The following is a 19,290-nucleotide window of genomic DNA, read 5'->3' on the forward strand; positions in this document are numbered from 1 at the left end:
ATGAACAAACAGCCCAAAAAGCATCATTGGCAGTTGCCCGTTTCTGTAATAGAGCAAGCTGTTTCAATACAACAGACAGGATGAATTAAGGATAACATTAACGACATATGAGCATCATCTAAGCAGTGGCAGAAATTGAAGGGGCTTTGGAGGGGGGAGCTCAGACTTTCGTTTCATTCTTGATAAAAATTTTTAGCTTTTAAACCCCCGATATTCTTTTGAAACCGTCTTCTTTTCGGAAAATCGAGCAGGCACCCATCCTCCCCCCCCCCCCCCACAGCCAAAGTCCTGAGTTTCCGCCACATTTAAAACATACCCAAGCAATACAGAAGCTATAAAATTACACAGGTTTTCTTTTGCATCAAAATTGTAAAAATTCAATAAGTCTGAAAACAAGCGTTTTAACGACAGATTATTATCTAGCAAGGTTAAAGCATCTCATCATTAATCACCTGTCACATACCCTGGCTAACTCATCAAATATGTAACATAAATCTAATTATCGTTTGAACGTGATATAAATAAATCATATATAGAGATCATAGCAAATAAAGATATTATCAAAATTTTGCTTTACAAACAAGCAAGCGTGGAGCTGGAATTGCAAATTGATATACAAACTAACGTTTTCACTTCTTGGTATTGAAATAATCCTTCAAAACTAAAAAAGCAAAAATATTAATTGGCTTATTCCCAAATGAACGAAGTAGAAAAATGCAAGATTTTGCAGCTTAAAGAATCATCGACTGCAATGAGCGCTGACAAATATTTAAAGAAACTTAAGTTTTTTTAAACTTAAGTTTGACAAATATTAATACCACCTTGCGTCTATCGCATTTCTGAGAAAGATATTCAGAGTTTTAGAGTATGATCTAGAGAGAAAATGGACTATTCAGGGATCATACGAACAAGAAAATCGATTTCCTTTCTTGTATGGTACGTGATGCTGGCTGAATATCACTTGGAAGGAGAATGATGTTGGCTGAATATCGAGAAGGAGAATAACTCGAAAGTTTTCAAGGTGAAAAGCTGCACAAAACTACATAAATTAAGTACCTACAAAAATATTATTCCATGTCGTTTATTCAAGATTCAAAAAGCAGACGATGTGACAAAAGTTTAAAAAAGTATATGTCTATACATGAAGCATCAGCAGGAGTGTAAAACAGCGCAGGAGATTTTGATGTTCAAATGATAGAACGAATATTTCTGGATACCTTTCCTTGAGAATAAAGAAACTTCCAAGCTGAGTTAATGTTGTAGATACAAAAACTGCTAATATTTCGAATCTGTCAAATCTGAAAAAAAAATCCAATTTTCTAATATCACCAGAATGACACTTATGAGCCAAAACTATTAATAGGCACAGCTGTAATAAAAGACTCCAAAACATCAGATTGATTCAAAAATATTATTTAAATAAAAAATAAGAACAAGTTTTTGCATCGACTTCTACTTGCAATTTTCATGTTTTGTTGAATTATCTCGAAAATGCTACTTTTGTATTGAAACAGAATTTGCAGGTAACGATGGTACTTTTTTGGGGGGGGGGGCGACTTATGCAGCATCCGATTTGTGCATGGTACCCCCATGTTAATATGCACAACCCTGACAAAGCAGTCTATAGCAAAAATGTGAACTGAAAATGATTTTAATAACGCCCCTTTGTAATAGCCTCGGCGGGATAATCTTTAAAGGGGGATAGCAGGTAAATATGACAGGGGTAGAAAAATTTATCTGTAACTGGAAGAAGACAAGATGTTGTGTCAAAGAGGGAAGCAAAGACTGAATGGGGACAAAAAGTCTCAGCTTGCTGGGGCTCTGGGAAATGTAAAAATGCTTGGGTCATTCTATATTTTGCAAAAAGGGACTCCCTGGTCAGAAAATCCAACACAGCGACGGTCTTTACTGGGCTTGCTAACAGGGGTTTTAAAAGCTATCTACTACTTCATAAGCCTTGTAATAAAGAAGAAGTAAATGGCCTCCAAACACATAAACATATCATATATTTATAACAACAACAATTTTTTTCTAAAACCTAATAGCAATTAATGAGATCCTCTAATGAGATAAATACAAAAATGTGTCAAACAACAATACACAGCAGAGATACAAAGCAAAAGTGCCAAATAACGTGAACAAGATCAAATTAATGCTTGATTGGTACTTCTTTTACTTAAAACTGCCCCTCAAAGAGAACAGCCTCCCCGATCGTGTAGGTCTAGAAACAGCGTTAAAACAAGTGATTCTGCAATCGGATTTTTTTTTCTTGGATTCCACTGGTGAATTTTCTATTGGCACGTATAGAGTTCTCAAGTGTGACGTCACAAAAAAACATTTTTTTGAATTTTCTAATTTTGACCACATAACACAAAAGAACACGATAAAATACTCCCATTTATGCAAAATCAGATGATTTTGTCAAAAATCGGGGGAACTATCGCCAATAGAAAATATGAAGTTTGCAAACGGATTACTGTTATTTTGGCTCAGTTCATGAAGTTATGAACTAAGACCAAATTACAGAGGTTTGATGGGGCAAGAGCCTGTGCTAATGTGGCCATATCTCAGCCAATTCATAATGCCTTTAACTGATTTTGCAGATTTAGCGGTACTTTATGACGCTCTTTCAGGTTATGGAAAAAATTTCAAAAGTTCTGAAAAAAGATTTTTGTGATGTCATCACTTGACAACTCTATTACATTTCGGAAAGCTATACCAGTCATGTGCTGGCTTTTCTGATTGGCTCACTTCGATCTACAGCTGGGTATATTTTTTTCATTTTGTTCTTTCGGAACTCTATTCTGACGCTTTATACTCTAAGGAGTGTCAGACGAAAAAGCTTTTATACACTGTTAAATTTTTGCTTTTTCAAAGCCATTTCTTTTACCATATCACCTTCCCTTGCATCTGACATAATCCATTTATGATTGCTCGTCTAAGGAAGGCTGGACTGTTTCAAACAAATAGCGTACTTTAATCTTAAAATGTAGCCAGAATCTTGCATAAAAAGTAATACTTTGAACAAATATTTTTCATACCCAAATGAATATGTTTTTGTTGGAACCTGTTGTGATATCCAAATCGACAAGAAACAAGTGCATAAACTAAAAGATAAAAACAAATATTAAATTATAAACCATTAATCAAATCGTTTAACTTTATCATTAAGAGTTAGTAAGTACATACCGACTCTGCTTAATAGGCATGTTATCTACTTTTTAAATACAAATTTGTCTTTCTTGACAAAGGATAACCTGTCTAGGATCCTCCCATTACTTCTATAAACATTTGTAGCATAAAAATTAAATATATTTCTGGTCTGCTTGCATCAACCTTGCTTTGAAAACTCTTATTCATCATGATTTCAAAAATCAACTCAAACATGTTAAAATACTGTAAAGTAAACCAAAATAGAAACTTTTAAGAAAAAGAGAAATTTTGTTGACATTTACATTTAAACAAAAAAGTCAACAAAAAACTGCTAATTGTTCAAGGTATGAATATATTTGAAGTCTGTGCAACAGGATCACAAACTTTGCAACTGAACATGTCATGAAAACAAAATTGGGTTTCTTTATTTTCTTATTCCATCAATAATCAAGACTTTCATAGAATGAACATTACTGCATACAAAAACAAATGAATTTTGACTTACCATAGGAAGTCAAAAATTGTAAGATATGCAAAGGCAGTCAATGCTGAAAAAAGGTTTAAAGATAAAGTCAGAATTTTAAAGAATGTTATGGTACAGTTGTTGTGCTCTAATGAAACAAGAATGCATTTCAAAGAGGAAAAACGATAATCATCTTGATAACAAGGCAAATGTACCTTGCAATAAGATTTCTGGTACAATAACATATGACATTCTTCAAAACAGAGGCCTTATGCTACATTAATAGGTCCAATAGGTCTTTTAATTTTTACCTCATGCCACCTTTTTTAGCCTGATCATTCTGCATTGCTTTGAAAGAACAGCTACTTAATTCCTTGCTAACAATTATTGAAACTGGCCCTAGAGAATGTTGCACGACTAAGGTGAATTTGAGGCAGTTTGTGAATATATATTGATTGAAATACTCCTCTTCTGGACAAAATTATACCTCATTGAATTTTACTGGACACATATTGATTCTACTGGTGGACAGCTTCTCTTAAGTTGAAGTGTTTATCCAGTTTAAAGATTCAAAATTAATATTAATACTATTATTATTTTTTTTTCATAACATGTTTGAAAACAGTCTTTTTAGAAATGCTCAAACCTACCCATACTATTGGTTGCTGTTGCAGTAACAATCAAGAAAAATGTGCAGAAAAAATTTAAAACCAACAGAGCTGCTATTTTCTTTGCCTACAATGAAAATTTAATCATTAAATAGACAATCAAGACAAGAAAATTCCAAAAAGGTAAATATAAAAGACCTCAATTAAAATTTCTATACCAAATTTCACCAATGGAGCAATAATAAATAGTAATATTACATGAATGGCTACATCATATTTTGAAACCAGTCTCATGAAAAAAGTAAGGCAGTTGCATGTCTAGAAATTTAACAAAAATACGCAACAAGACTAAAAAGAAGTGTTGATAAACATGTTTTGTATACACATAATTGGCTTCCAAATATTTTGATGGATGGTCTACTGACATCACTCCTAAATCTATTTAATTTTTTTGTTTTTATTTGCCAGTTTTAAACTAATAAAAAAACCAGATTTAAAAATATTTTTGGATTTATAGTGAAAGGAAAAAAGAGACAACTTAAGAGCAACATGACATAATTTGCTTATGAAGAAAGTCACATATTGGGACAATGAGCAAAAAGATTTTGTAGATATAAGTTAAGAAATTACAACACGCTTTAAATTAACTCTTACCTGTCGCATGCTTAACATATTTCTAAATTCATTTTTCAGTGTCTCAAACTTATTTCTTGAGCTTCTAAATGGCTTCATTGTCTCCTAAACAGCAGAAAAACATGGTGCTTATCCATTTGTATAAGATATTAATTGACAGGATAAAACACACGAACAGACAAATCAATAATTTTTTATGTCAACAAAACACACAAAAAAGCTTTCATATCAAGCATTAACACCATCGATACAATAAAAAATTTACAAAATCTATGCCTGTAGAAATGCAGGCTTTAACATCTGTTTATCTGTTGTGCACCAACATTATTTATAACCATTAACAAACCTGTGCATAATAACCATATATTTTGTTACTGTATGAGAAAATTATAGATATATTTTCAAATGGTCCTTTAAGATTAGAAAGCAAATTACGATTTTAAAACACAAGTTAATACTCACAAGTTGGGGTGTTGCAAAGTCATAGCTTTGCACACTTCTTGTTTTTGTTCCAGGAACAAATAGTTCTTCTAAAAGATTAAATTTATTATCAAAGCATCACTTTCATAACTTGAAAAGAATCATTCAAGGTCAAGAGCACATAATTAAAATATACTGAGTGTTTTCTACAGTTCAGCCAAAAGTGCAATTAAAATACTAAAATTGGTGCTTTATATCATCAGAAAGCTATATGTTATACCTATGATAAATTCAATTTTTAATTCATAGTGGTTATCCTGTCACCAGAAAAGAAATTTTCATCAAACACAACATATTGATATTACTACACCCTGCAAACTATGTTATTATTGTAACTTGTTATTATAACAATAAGCGATATTGTTTTGGGACTTCTGTGTGATACTTATAAAGTGGCCCGTATTTTACCTTTGACATCTTTACACCTAATATTCAACCAGAAATAGCTAATGCACACTTGGAAACAGTTTTAAAATGACTCCCGTTTAGAAATGAGAGGAGCAAGATGATGCCACTATTGAAGCTTGCCAAGCTTCTTCATTTGCATATATAATTCATGTATCTAAAAGCTTATCAAGAATATAACGTTACCACTTTTAAAGTGATAAATCATTAATTTTTGGCTTGATCTTTACCTTCAAATGTCGTCGATGGCCTATCGACTACAATTTCGATTGACCTATTTTCCAGGCCTTGGTCTCGAAAACCGGTCTTCTGATTCAACGGCCTCAAACTGAATGCCATCGTTGGTCTCCACTGTCTTCCACAAGTCACTTTTCTGCTAAATACACCCTACAGCAATCACACCAAAAACCTAAGCCACGTAACTATTGCTGTACAAATACGCACCATCTTGTTTCCTGTTGACGTTGTTGTTGTTGAAGCAGCAAGTTTGTGATGTGGGATCTGTCCCGTTGTCTGTCTGACCTCTTGGCCCCAACCCAGTTTTTCCATTTGGCTTCGATATGCGTACATTACATTCTATCACCAAGGACTTTTGTGAATATATTTGCGGCTATGAAAATTTTCTTTCCACACCACATTGCCTCTTATTTATAATTTATCTACACTTTACTTGCAAGTTCAGTCCATACACTTCAAGCAAGGTAAAACTTTTATTAGATCTGCTAATAATCGCATAAAGCTCAGAAAAAACATCTACGGCTGTAGTTAAGGCCTGGTTCAAACGTCGCGCTTCTCATGTGCCGAACCTAACTCGAGAATTAAGTACATGAGGGGCGCGACGTTTGAATCAATTTGGTACGGCAGATTGAGTTAGGAGCGGCAGACTAGTTTGGATCGGCAGAGCTTGCCGAGCTGCACGACTCCAGCATGGCACCGTTTCAAGCGTCGAACTTTTCTTTAATTTATTTTCCTTCCCAGGATTCATTTCTTTCTTGAAGGGCGCATGCGTTCAAACAAATATTTGAGATTGCGCGCCTTAACCAAGATACTTCATGTAACAATCCTAAAACCCATTTGGCGCGACATGATTAAGTTTGACGTTTGAAACGGGAGTCGCGCTAAACATGCTGAAGTGTCGCTCCAAACAGAGTTAGGTTAGGCACATGAGAAGAGCGACGTTTGAACCAGGCCTAAGTTACTAAAACTATGTTCAAAAATGTGTGCCGATTACTATCCTTGAATATTGTGATCTTTGCTTTCTATAGTGTAAAGTAAAAAAGTGAAGTAAAAGTAAAACTACCGTTACTAAAGTAAAAAAAACTACCGTTTCTTGAATTTCATCGAGAAAGCTTAGCTTTAAATTGAAGGAAAATCGAAAAAACAAAGCTGCTAGAGAGAAACATCAAGCAAGTGAAAAGAAGAGGAAGAGTTTGACAATCGCCAACTAAAGATCGATTATAATCTCTTCGGGAGTATAGGAGGTGCAAAAGAATCTTATATACTGCTTGACTTTAAGCCAGCGTTTAGCAGCTATATCGCTACGCTAGATCAAAAGAACGCATTCGAAGTATAAGTAAAGATTGCCGCGTTCTAATAAAGAATATGGAAAGCATCTCATCCGAATCGCCGGAGCATGAAATACATTTCGCAATCGTGCATATTAAGAGGAGGCAAGAAAAAAATACTATCTGAAAGAAGGTGCCCAAAGTGTGAAGCTTTGATTCTCCAACGGCACCATGACAGACAGGTAACGTTAATTTCAATTCACATATACTATACTGCTTATGCTTATTGCAATACAAAAAATCATGATCCTACATCAAGCCAATGCTGGCTGAATTCTAAGAAATCAAATGTACAAACAATTACACACTAAATGGCAAAAAATGCATAGCTTCGTTGAAATTGTTTGGAAATCAAACATATGACAGCAAATACTATTTTATGTAAAGGCAATGTCATTCCATTCGAAGTACAAGATAGAGATAGCGAAGACAAGATTCAACATATTCTGAAGACATAAGCAAGGGGCTATAATAACAATCATGTCAATTTTTCAATTATAATCTCATATTCTGTATCTGAAGCATTCTGTGAAAGGGAGTCTGTCCCCTCAATGATTGGCTAATATGAACAATAAGTCTTCCCGCTTTAACGGATTACGCTGTTCGCATTGGCTGGCCTAGCTGCGGTAGTGGTCGGCATTTGAAACTACGAGCAAAAAGCTATCGGGAATGGCAAGAAGATATTATTACTGGAATTGAATGGTGATCATGGAAGCATTTCATTTCACTGTTGACATATCTGTAGCAAAAACCAAACAGGGAGACAAATTTTTCTAGCCACAGCTTCATTACAACGGGAACACAGCCATTTGATTCACAAACTCTGCAATGAAAGTTGTAGCTCAGCGGTGTGTGAATTTCACTTCCGTGGAAATAAAATTGAGCAAAATAGGGGACAGACTGCCTGTAAGCCAACAATCTAGTCCTTGCATTAAGATCACGCCTTTTCAGACTCGTACAATGCCTGCCAAAAGTACTCGGAACACCCACCAATTTACGCTGCATTTGATATCTTTCATTCCTTTCATGAAAAAAGATTGCCACTTCCGCCCCTTCCCTCTCAAACAATGTTGATGATTTAGAGAAATATCATAAAAGAAGCGCAAAAGAAAGTGCTTCCTAAAATCCTAACCCGTTTGATAGTAAACCAACATCGTTCCGTGGGGGAGAGAAGGATGATTGGTTTTGACCATGGAAATTGATGTCAGTGTTCCAAGACTTTTGGCAGGCATTGTAGTACAAATCACGCCATTACAGACTCAAACATAACACCATTAATTTTTTTAAATCTAATGACATGCTATGTTAATCTCAGGGGTCTTGCACTAAAGGTTACGTAGAAGTTACACATACATCAGGAATCTTTCTTCGATTTTCCAACAGGATGTATGCATCTGTCCAAAGAAACACGAAAGAAGAGCGGAGTACAAGACAGCAAGAAATGATGGACAGGGAATCACGTGATTCGCTACGCAAAGAATTCTCGTCAGAAAACATCAGACTAATGTCACTGAAGCGAACAGAAATGGACATGCAGCCACTGCATTGGGCGATTCTCACTTTCAACGGAATAAACAATTTGCGTGGAACCTGTGGTGGTGTTTATGAGATCAGGGAAGGCAACGAGATCATCTACATAAGTGGCTTACCACAAAACGTTCACATACGTGACGCTCTCAATGCACATTTCAGTGGCAATGATGGCCTGGCATTGGGCGCATATCTCACTGGTGAAGCATTTCACAACTGGATGCATATATACGTTCGATTTTTGCCTTCGAAAACACCATCCGAGGATGCAAGGCTTTTGCTGCGATATCATCAATTGAAAAACATGGGAAAGGTTCCTCGTTTTAATTAGTAGTCGACCTTCGTTGCAACGATGAACTTTCCTATGTCTTTGGCCTTCTACAATATCAACTTTCCACGGGGATAGGTGTGGGAGAGAATATTGAAGGAACAATAAGATTATGACAAATAAAAATCTATTAAATTGTAGTCATCGAAAAAAGCTGCTTTCTGTTCTTTGAGATCACTACACCGTACACAACAATAAGACGGGTGAAAGACAACAGAAGCATAGTAACAAATATCATTAAATTCATTAAGAAAAAATGGCGAAATAATTCTAGATTAAAGCACTTGTTACTCGTTTTACAGCCACAAAAATATTATCAACAATCGAACGGAGATTGAAAGCTAATAAAGAATAGATATTTAACTACGGTGTTATAGTATGACGAAGGAAATCAAGCGATATTTACAATAGCAGCTTTTGCGGTCACTGTTTCATGATATATTAAAATTTTGACCTTCATTGATTATACATAATAATATTTCCAACACTAATTGGCCAAAATGTCATAGAACTGGCATGGATTATAATTGCAGTGAAACCTTTATATAAAGGACACATACAGGACAGAGTTACGTTTGTTGAAGGGAGTTGTCTTCTGGTTACTTCTTCAAGGCTTTGGTAGCAAAAATTAGAAGAAAACGATTCGGACGTTAATTGCGTGTCTGTTATTTAATTTTTAATTGTATTAAAAGTTTTAGCTTCTGTTATCACAAAAACAGGTTGATTTCAGTTTCTCACAAAACGCCCGACGAGCTGGACCAACTAGAAGTCGTATAAGGGTTTTTCAAGGTGAAATTCGAAAGAAAAAGTCAATTCCAGGTTTATTATACATTACATTTGGTTTACATCTAAGGGTATAAAAACACCAAATCAGGCTGAACTGGTTGTACAGTGATGTTGTGCATTATAAGGGTGTAAATTAAGGCACTAGGAAAATAAACAAAATATTATTTCCAGCAGATTAGAGTCAATGCTGTTTGCCATCCCGTTGCGAATGGAATTCAAGTGGTGGTATTTCTTGGATGACAGCTTACATAACTATATAATATTAGTACAATTATCTACAACTGGCAATTTCGCCTGGAAGAATTGAGTAAATAATTTTAGAAGCCAAGTAAATTACAGCTACAGACTTACTGATTTTCAAAATAGTCAATGTGATGCACTGGTGATTATTTCCCAATTAACAAAAGATCTCTTGGTAAAAACAACGAACAGCAAATTGTATGTTACTGTGCGTGGTCACACCACAATGCACTTGACGAATTTTGAAGATGCTTCCTTTAACTGCGATTTGATAAGTTGAAAGATGATAAAAATGGCTCAGTACGAAAATGCTTTTTCGAAAGTGTCGAAGAATAAATAATTTATTTTAGTCTTGATATCTTTCTAAAAGTAAGGAAAGATAGGCACTAAATACTACAGCATGGAAAACAGTGACAAAATCACCCCACCTGGACGATTAAAATAAAACCCTTGCATTAGAGAAGTGTGAATGAGAGTGGTAATTGAAAAACCTTATTATTATTGTCTTCCTTTCAAACTGCACGAGGGAAAGAATGCACCAGCTATGAACACGAAAGAAGATATTGCAAATAATCTGAAAGTCGACATTGTGCCTGCAAGTCTATACCGTTGCAATATCTGCAATTTTGTTGGCATGATATGGGACAAACTCGATACCATCCACTGACATTCTTACTTCTCTTGTAACTCCATCTCTTATGCTAAGAGACACCTGGTGTTCAAGAAGTCTTTTTTCCTGTCGAAAAAATTTTCTACATAAAATATTAAAACTCACAATGCAAATCGATCTTACAGAAATCAAATTGATCGCCAGACAGAGATCTTACAAATGAGACAACAAGCCCATAATAAAGATTACCCCAGAGAGGGTTATCCCCTTGGTAAAAAGCGCCTTTTGTGAACCTTGTGAACCTGGTCAGTAAAGAATTATGTGTTTGTGTCAAGACAAAGGCTGGAGATCATTTCTATTAAATTTTCCCTGCTATCCACGAGGAAGTACATCAAAATCAAGATGAGTATGAAAGTTTTGTTCACCTGATCTACAGTTGTCACAAAGTCATCCAATATGGGGTTACTAGGTTGACCAATAGCCTTTCTCCGATATCTATCATGAACCGGGCATGAAGCACACAGGTAGATAGCTTTGGCAAGAGCATAACCACCCCAGTTGCTCACACCAGCAGTGATTAAGTAGTCACATGAAACTGTACAGCCAATCTCACTGCCATGCTTGACGTTGGCAGCAACTCTCTCTAGTACTTTACCCATGCCGATTTCATTGCCACCATCTCCAATGCCAATGGTTACAATTTCTGGATGTTTCTTTGCTAAAGAAGAATTTTGAAGGTATTCAAAGGACTGTCTCAAGGAGATGTTATTCCAATTCACAATTTATTTGAAGTCCTTTAAAACGTTTCAAAAGCCATGACAATTCAGCCATGACAGTTCAGTCATGACTCATTAAAATTAGTTGCAATAGAAATATTGGAAACCCTCAAAGGACTGAGGACAAATTCAAACATTGTTTGCTTGACATTTTATTAAAATAGAATTTTATTTAAGATAAATTATTTCAATTTCTACAACATACAGTTAACTATCTCAGGTAAAAAAACTTTGAAACAACTTTACCTTCAAGGAAGAGCTCATCAACAGCATCAACGCTTCCAGAAATATCCTTTTTATTCATTGTGCAATACTGCCCATTTGAGTTTCTGCCAGGACGCTCAATACTGATAAGATGAGAGAATCGCTTTTGGTCCATTAACTCATCATACAACATTTCGGCAGCATTTTCAACAGTAACCACAGACACCTCATGCTTAAGATTACCATTAGCATGACACCACATCAGGATATCCTTGAAAATTTGCTTTTCGGTTTTGCCAACAATTAGAGTTACTGGTTTTCCCAAAGCTTGGACAGCTTTCGCAATAGCTACTGCACCAGAAATACCATCATTTTCAATGGATGGAGTTAGCTCAGGTAAGCAAGAAAATCCTGTCAATATAGCTACAGACTTGGCACTTTGAGAAATGCTCAAAGCAGCAGAATGCAAATCGGTCTTTTCTTGCAAAAACTGCACACCACGATTGCCAGGGTCATCGATTATGAGACTCTCCAGCTTTGTAATTTTGTCCCATGTCTGGCAAGAAACAAGAGAAAAGATCTTTCTACTTTTGTCCAGGCACACGGTTCTAGCTTCAGGGTATGTTTTTGTATTGAGCAGAGCTCGTGCGTCTTCATTGGTTCGATCAGTAATAAACATACATCCTGGGGAGTGACAAAATGCAATCGGGATTCCTAGAAAACAGATACAATGAAGTTAATAAAGGCTTGACTGACAAGAGTTGGATGAATGGAACTGGAGTCTAGCAAGATTTTGAAAGCGTTTTGAAGAGGATTATGAAATCTAATAATAACACTCCTCTTGTGGCAAGAGCTGAAAAAGTGTGGAAACAACAAGTAGTCATATTGGTTAAAAATTAATTTGCAAAATAACATATCATAGACTGATACAAAAAAGAGATAAAAAACAAAAGTTTGAGCTTTGAATAGGTGTCAGGGCAATAAACCAAATTGAGGGGTCAAACTTTATTAGAAACTTGACAATGACGAATACTTGATGTCACATAAATATTCAGAACTTTTGCTAGCTAAAATGCATGAAAAAATTAAAAAAAGTATTGAAAAAAACTATAGGAGCTGTCATTAACCAGAAGAATAATATATTATATTATGTGGTGCTTTTTATTCCCCATCCTTAAGTTTAGATCAGAATCCTATAATATATCTGATTGAAATGATAGGATGTTGGCTGGACAACAGAGATGTAGAATAAGAAAGAGTACCACAGACATTCAGGCCTGGCCGTTTGTATTTTTATAGATGAGCTGTGAATCGCTCCCCTCATTTGCTGAGGCGAGCTAAATCAGTAACACATAGAATGTACTTTAAAGACAATCGACAGATGACTTAATAAGCCCCTTTCGTATCTGTTGGTTGCCTTAATGTAATAGCCTCAGTCAGGAGTGTGCTGTTTTACTTCTTTCAATTTGTATTTGCTTTAACCATGACTTAGGCACCCCTTTACTTGAAGTATTTAAAAGAACAGACTCTTTCAGTTTCATGTGAACCTGGCACAACACAAAAACAACAATTCTCTTGCAAAACAATCTTTTTGTTGCACAGAATTTGAAAATGGCTTTGAAAAAAAAATTTTAAAACAAGCTGAAGTTATACGTCTAGCACTCTTCAGAGAATAAAACGTCAGAACATAGATGGAAAACTCTACGCTGAAATACCCAGTTTTGGATCGAAATAGGCCAATCAGAAAACGCGAGCACATGACTGTTGAAGTTGCTCAAGCAGTGCCGCTTGCCTAAAGCGAATGTTACCAATGGAGTCCTAATGTGAAAACGAACTCACTTATGTCTACATAAAAGCGGTTGGTCATGTTTATATAGTAGATAGATTCACAAAATGCTACATGGAACGATGATCAGGCTTTGCCAATAATGCGAAACATGTCGCCGTTATATTTTTTTCCCAATCTGGGTTTTTCAGTAAATGCCGCTGGATAGTGGAATTCCATGTTTTGGTTGTCGTTTTTGATCTGCAAGACACATTACCTCGTTCTCTTTGAGGGATAGATTTATCTCTATTGCTGGAAGGGACCTGCTGTCTTATTATATCCCCAATCTACAATTCCTACCAATTTTAGAGGAGCGATTCTTCCTTCATGTTCTGTTTAGGAGAGCAATTCATAGCTCCCCTCAGGTTGCAAGGGGAGCGTGGAGGCGAGCGCGAGCTATCGCTCGCCTCAAACGGCAAGGCCTGACATTTGTTTTTAGCATAGAAACATAACAAAAAATAATATTTTGCTGATTTTGAAGCCATGTTTTGCTGATATTCCAATTCCAAAAATTGAAACTCAATACTATTTGTCTGGGAATCAAATATAAAGGAAAAGAATGCTTACTAGCAGAGCCAACTGCATGGCCTGATGTAACACCACATGCCCAGAACACTGGAATATCATCCGGTCTTAATGTCACAGTGTCACCAATTGTCTCAGAGCTATGAAGATCTTCAATGCCAATGTCTGCAGGATTACCTATGTGAATTGGAGCACCATGTGCAAAGTCCATTTGCAATGTCTCATTTACAGCTTTATCAATCAAGGTTTCTGGCAAAGGTCTCATTGAAACCACCATGTTGCAACTGAATGGCCCAGCCTCAAAACATTGTATATTTGTTGTGTACATTGACACATTTTTTCCTTCTTCGATATTACGAATAGGGATACCAGCAGAAAGTAGCCTTTTCTCAAAAGAGAAGCTGCATCCAAGATAAAATGCGACCATATCATCCCAGTTGTAATTGGCTAGACTTTCCACATCTAATTGAGTTGTTCCATTTACATACACTTTGTAAGCAGATAAATCAGTTCTAGAAATAATATTGACAAATCATAACACAATAAATCATCACACATCAACATTGTTTCAAAAAATTCTTTTGCTTCCAGATTATGTTTTGAGAGACTCATTAAATAGCTCTCCATGGCTTTCTTATGCCTTTCTAAGGAAGTCCTAATCAATATGACCTAAGCAACTCTTTTAAATAAACAGCTATGGCTTTAATTAAACAATAAGCAAACAACTATGGTAATAATGCAAGTTTTGGAAACAGAAAGGTCTGTCCAGCATGGACGAAGGATCCAACACAAAATATTTTGAAAAAAAATTACAGAACCTAATTCATTAGAAGCACTGACATTTCAAGTATAGAGGCAGTCTTGAGTCATACAGTTTAGAACTTATCACAAGTAATTAAATCAAAATAATATACCTTATATCTGAGCCTTTTGCTAACAAAGGTGCTTCAGCTTCTCCAACTTTGCTCTGATACAATAAGGGGCATGGACCACTGTTTAAATCTACAAATTTCCGGAAATCTGCAGCATATTCCCTAGAAACAACTGCAACATTTGCTTGCAAATATTCTCCACATATTCCAGAGGTTGGGCATTTTCCAAGTTTATTTTCTCTGAACAAAAGACGCATACTTTCTGGGGTTTCATTTTCAAATGATTTGGAACCCATACCTGTTGGTAAAACGTAAATTTGTGATCATTTCATCATAGAATCAATTAACGATAAGCACTTCTGTCTTTGAATTGACAGAGCATGAAGAAATTTAATTTGTAATGGTGATAATTGCTTCAATAACAAGCAGCTCTCAAGTTCTAAGGTGAAAAAAATTTAAGCTATCTTTCTATTATGTTGGGGTTTGAAGAAAGATCCTATCTTTAGCCGTCTTTTAAAACAGAACAAATACCCACTGGGTAGGAAGTTAGCATTACTTGTTGAAGATAAATGTAACATTTTCTTCATACTTCCATTTTTTCTTCAATGTTCTTACAGATTTAAACTAGGAGAATATGTTTTACAAATATAGAATATTCATAGTGCGAAACTTTTTAGTTAACAGGGTTTAAACTAGAATTTAGGGTTTAAATATACCTGTTGGAATGCCAGTTTTTGAATTTGAATGAAAAAAGAATCTGGCAAATTAAATAGTTTTCTTTTGTAGACTGAAAGTGTCCAAAAATCGAGAAACGCACAAGGTCATACCCAGATTTTGAAACTCACATTAACTGAACTTCAAAACATAGCAACAACAATTCTATTGGACGCACATATTGAAGATAAAGAATGTATTCTTACATTCATTACAATTTGATATGTAACTTACTTACTTAGCTTAAATTACTATCCATTACTAAGAATTCCCTTGTGCTAAAATCACTATTTGAAATGAAAAGATCAGGAGATTTAGTCTGTTGCGAGGCCGCTTACCAAGTAAACAATTCTAGCTATTTCTTTTTCCTGTGAATGAAAAATGTTTGCTTCACCTCACAGAAGTAATTTACAATAGCTTAAGTAAAAACCTACTTGAAAACAGTTCCAGGTAGACAAGCTTCTGAGGTACGATGCAGGAGACCGATGCAGGCACGAGGACTTAGCATGCAAGTCATTCAAAAACATAATCAAAACAATGGGGTGGACAAGACATGAGTCCGAGGCAAACGAACAGGAAGCACTGACAGGAAGCCCTATTGTTGTTGTTGTTGTGTATTCGAAGAGAAAAATGAATATGTTACAATTTTACTACAGGGTGAAAAATAAATGTTTCCCTTCCCTGATAAAAATCCTTTTTGAGCCGACGAACAATGTTTTGGGCTGAGGGGAGGGGGAAAATCGCCCCTATGTCCCCTATGATGATACCCCTGATAGGTTCCCCATGCCTGTTTGGCTTCAAGAATGTACTTCTAATCAGTGGGTATTTTCCTTGCAACCCCTAGCTTTAGGAGGTACTGAACCCGTCTAGGGTTGTTTTGTTCCAAACACGATTTCAAAGTTCTGTTTTTATAAAGAACTTGTTATAAGAAACTAGAGCTACAAACTAAAGCTGCATACATCTGGACTCTAAAAGACGTTGACCACTCCATTTCCTGGCGCATTCCCTCAACAAAGTCATCTTACAACAATTCAAGCAAAAGACGCAACCTTTGCCTTAAAGAAAAGACCCTCATCATCTGCCACCCCGAATTATAGACACTCAATAAACGCAACGAACTCTGCCGCCATAGAAACAAAACATTATTATGTAACACCTAAACCTTTTCAAGTACCCATCGCCTCTATTTCACTTTTTGTATAGCCTCACACAGTGGCGGACTGGCAACCATTTGACCCACCGGGAAAAGCAGCCAAAAGGGCGCCAATAGGTGCTAAAGTCTCAAAACTTTAGGCCTTGTAAAACGGGCTCGGAAAAACTTTGCTTTAGCCGAGAATCAGTTTGTTGCAAGCATTGTCACATGAAAAGAAACGGGGGATCGGGGGATGACCCCCGGAAATATTTTTGAAATCACCCTATTTAGAATGTCGGAACCTGCCTCATGTTGAAAATCAAAGTTTTTTATTCGCAATTGGCATTGGCATGAAGAAGATTCTCAGTCAAATTGACTTTATTTGAAACGTCTACACGGCTGAAAAATTTGTAGGTACCATTAATTCCATCGCAGGGGCCCCTTAGTTATGATAAACAAAACCCTAATCTCAGGAAAAACATTTTGGGCTTTTGGTGCATCAGCCCTTGTCTTGCCTGAGCAATGACGCAATTTTATGGTCGGTGTTTGATTCCAGGGAAAAAATTGCCTCAGTTTTTTACCCCGATAATCAGACTGATACACCTGTCACACAATCGAATGACTGTGTGAGAAGAAGTGAGACAGGAGAAGGCAGAAGGAAGTTTATAACGGGATATAAGCAGGAGGAGAAGTACAAGGGGACAGGGATGGGAGGGGAAAACGCGTACAAACAACGCGTGAGTCTTGCTGCAAAATATGACATGACCTTAGCTGCATCACTGTACTTAAACAAATATGCCAGGAAAAGACCACCTAGAAAATACCAGAAGGTGATTAGCAAATAGCTAAGGTAATATGATATCCACAGCCTACTAAGGATATACGTGTGGGACCACCCGATTCTAGAAAAGGGGAATCTGGGCACTTTCCCCGCGGGTATTAACTCGAATTAAACGATTAATTCCCATTATGATGTATTGCCCTCAATTTTAGGTATCAAATGATGACTTTTCGGCTAGCGAGACACTATCTTCCAAGATTTTGCAAAGAAAACAACTTCTCTAGCCTAGGAGACGAGATTCTTTTCGTTTAAAATCGATCTCGAAATCTTTAGAAATTTGACGAAATACATTGACTTCATTCTCATAAATTTTCGAAAGTTTTGCAGTATATCTTTAAACAAGTAAAGGGGTGCCTCAGCACCCGCTAGCCTAATGACTGTGCTGCTCCTGCCTTTACGCTAGAGTTACAAATCGTTTACAAAAGATATGATGCCAGTGCATCAGCATGTGGAATTATGATCAGGTATTGAATATATGCTTGAAACTGTAGACTTGTCCGAAAAGTATCTGTTAACATATCTTGGACAAATGGATTTTAAGAGACCCTGCTGCCGTCCGCTTTGCGCAAATTGATGATTTTGCAGATTGAACGCTCCTTCTGTATGAGAAACTGTGCGTTGACATGGCAAAAAGGATAAAGAATTTCTTAAGAAAAGGTACAGTCTCTATTCCGGAACAAAAGTTTGAAGGAAGATTGGAATACTTTAATAGATAGTTGTAAATTTGAAACAAGTTTTTTTTCAAAACAGCCGCTTTAACTTTCCATTAAGTTTTTAAGGAAGGTTCGTACTTAAGCGCATGAAATCGCAACAAATTCCGTATAAAGTTATTTAAAAAGTTATCAAGATTACTGGCTCCAATAAGTCATAGTTTCTTTTGGGCACAAAATTTCTGGTTGTAACGTATAAAAAGCATGATGCCTATGAGTTTTTAGTTGAATTGCAAAATAAAATAGCTTGCCACCATTAGGACGTTCAGAAAGTATTGTCCTCTATCGTACTTAGAACAGTTTTCACTATTAAGGGATTTCACTATTTATGGCTCAACCAATCTTTGATTACGTAATATGTGAACGTCCCCATACCCAATAGCCAACAGATCAATAATTTTATCCAGTTATAACCATTTTGATTGGAAAGATTACAGGGTAGTGCTCAATTTATCTTTCCAAGGTGCGAGCCCTCAGTTATTGGATATCAGGCACCAGGAATAGTTTGCTTTAGCCATAAGTCAAAAAACTAATATGGTTAGTCATAAGTCATGGGTTTCACAAAATTATTAGTCACCTCAATAGATATCAAATTAATTCAAGTATTGCGCACTGGCTTGACAAATTGAAAGCTTACGAGGGTTGCAAGCGAGAGTAGGCTTCTGGCTGCTACATATGAACAATTTTTTGGCGCTATTAAATTAGTAAAACATTTTTAACATACTAAAAACTTTTCCGTCTGAACCTCTTCAGAGTATAAAACGAATTTTTCATCTTGTTCTTTTGGACCCTTATTCTGACGTTATATGCTCTCAAAAGTTTCATACGAAAAAGATTTGAGTATGTTTAAAATTTTTGCTTTTTTCAAAGCCATTTCAAAATAAATATGT

At 35.9% G+C, this 19,290-nt stretch overlaps 3 protein-coding genes across 3 annotated transcripts; 1 reads left to right on the plus strand and 2 right to left on the minus strand.

Annotated features, from left to right (window-relative positions):
- On the minus strand, positions 1-6,363 carry LOC135688198 (zinc transporter 6; the record flags this gene model as incomplete). Its single annotated transcript, XM_089110968.1, is given in 9 exon segments — positions 1-43; positions 626-661; positions 1,218-1,298; positions 3,042-3,107; positions 3,659-3,701; positions 4,267-4,351; positions 4,879-4,962; positions 5,320-5,387; positions 5,973-6,363. Coding segments are annotated over 9 exon segments (615 nt in total), but the record flags the coding sequence as incomplete, so codon positions are not given.
- Positions 6,364-6,784: 421 nt separating this feature from the next.
- Positions 6,785-9,961, plus strand: LOC135685672 (uncharacterized). The gene is made up of 2 exons (XM_065201676.2): positions 6,785-7,489; positions 8,691-9,961. Exons 1-2 carry the CDS (start codon positions 7,479-7,481, stop codon positions 9,166-9,168), a joined length of 489 nt encoding a protein of 162 aa, XP_065057748.1. The 5' UTR covers positions 6,785-7,478; the 3' UTR covers positions 9,169-9,961.
- On the minus strand, positions 9,370-16,309 carry LOC135685664 (D-glutamate cyclase, mitochondrial). Its single transcript, XM_065201663.2, has 6 exons — positions 16,152-16,309; positions 15,046-15,301; positions 14,174-14,643; positions 11,824-12,495; positions 11,227-11,519; positions 9,370-10,927 (listed from the first exon to the last, which is right to left on the minus strand). The coding sequence occupies exons 2-6, from the start codon at positions 15,297-15,299 to the stop codon at positions 10,793-10,795; spliced, it is 1,824 nt and encodes a 607-aa protein (XP_065057735.2). The 5' UTR covers positions 15,300-15,301; positions 16,152-16,309; the 3' UTR covers positions 9,370-10,792.
- Between the last annotated feature and the right edge of the window lie 2,981 nt (positions 16,310-19,290).

This window comes from Rhopilema esculentum, chromosome 10 (genome assembly GCF_057945365.1).
Source record: "Rhopilema esculentum isolate cy_ngs chromosome 10, ASM5794536v1, whole genome shotgun sequence".
In the NCBI taxonomy this organism is placed as follows: Eukaryota; Metazoa; Cnidaria; class Scyphozoa; order Rhizostomeae; family Rhizostomatidae; genus Rhopilema; species Rhopilema esculentum.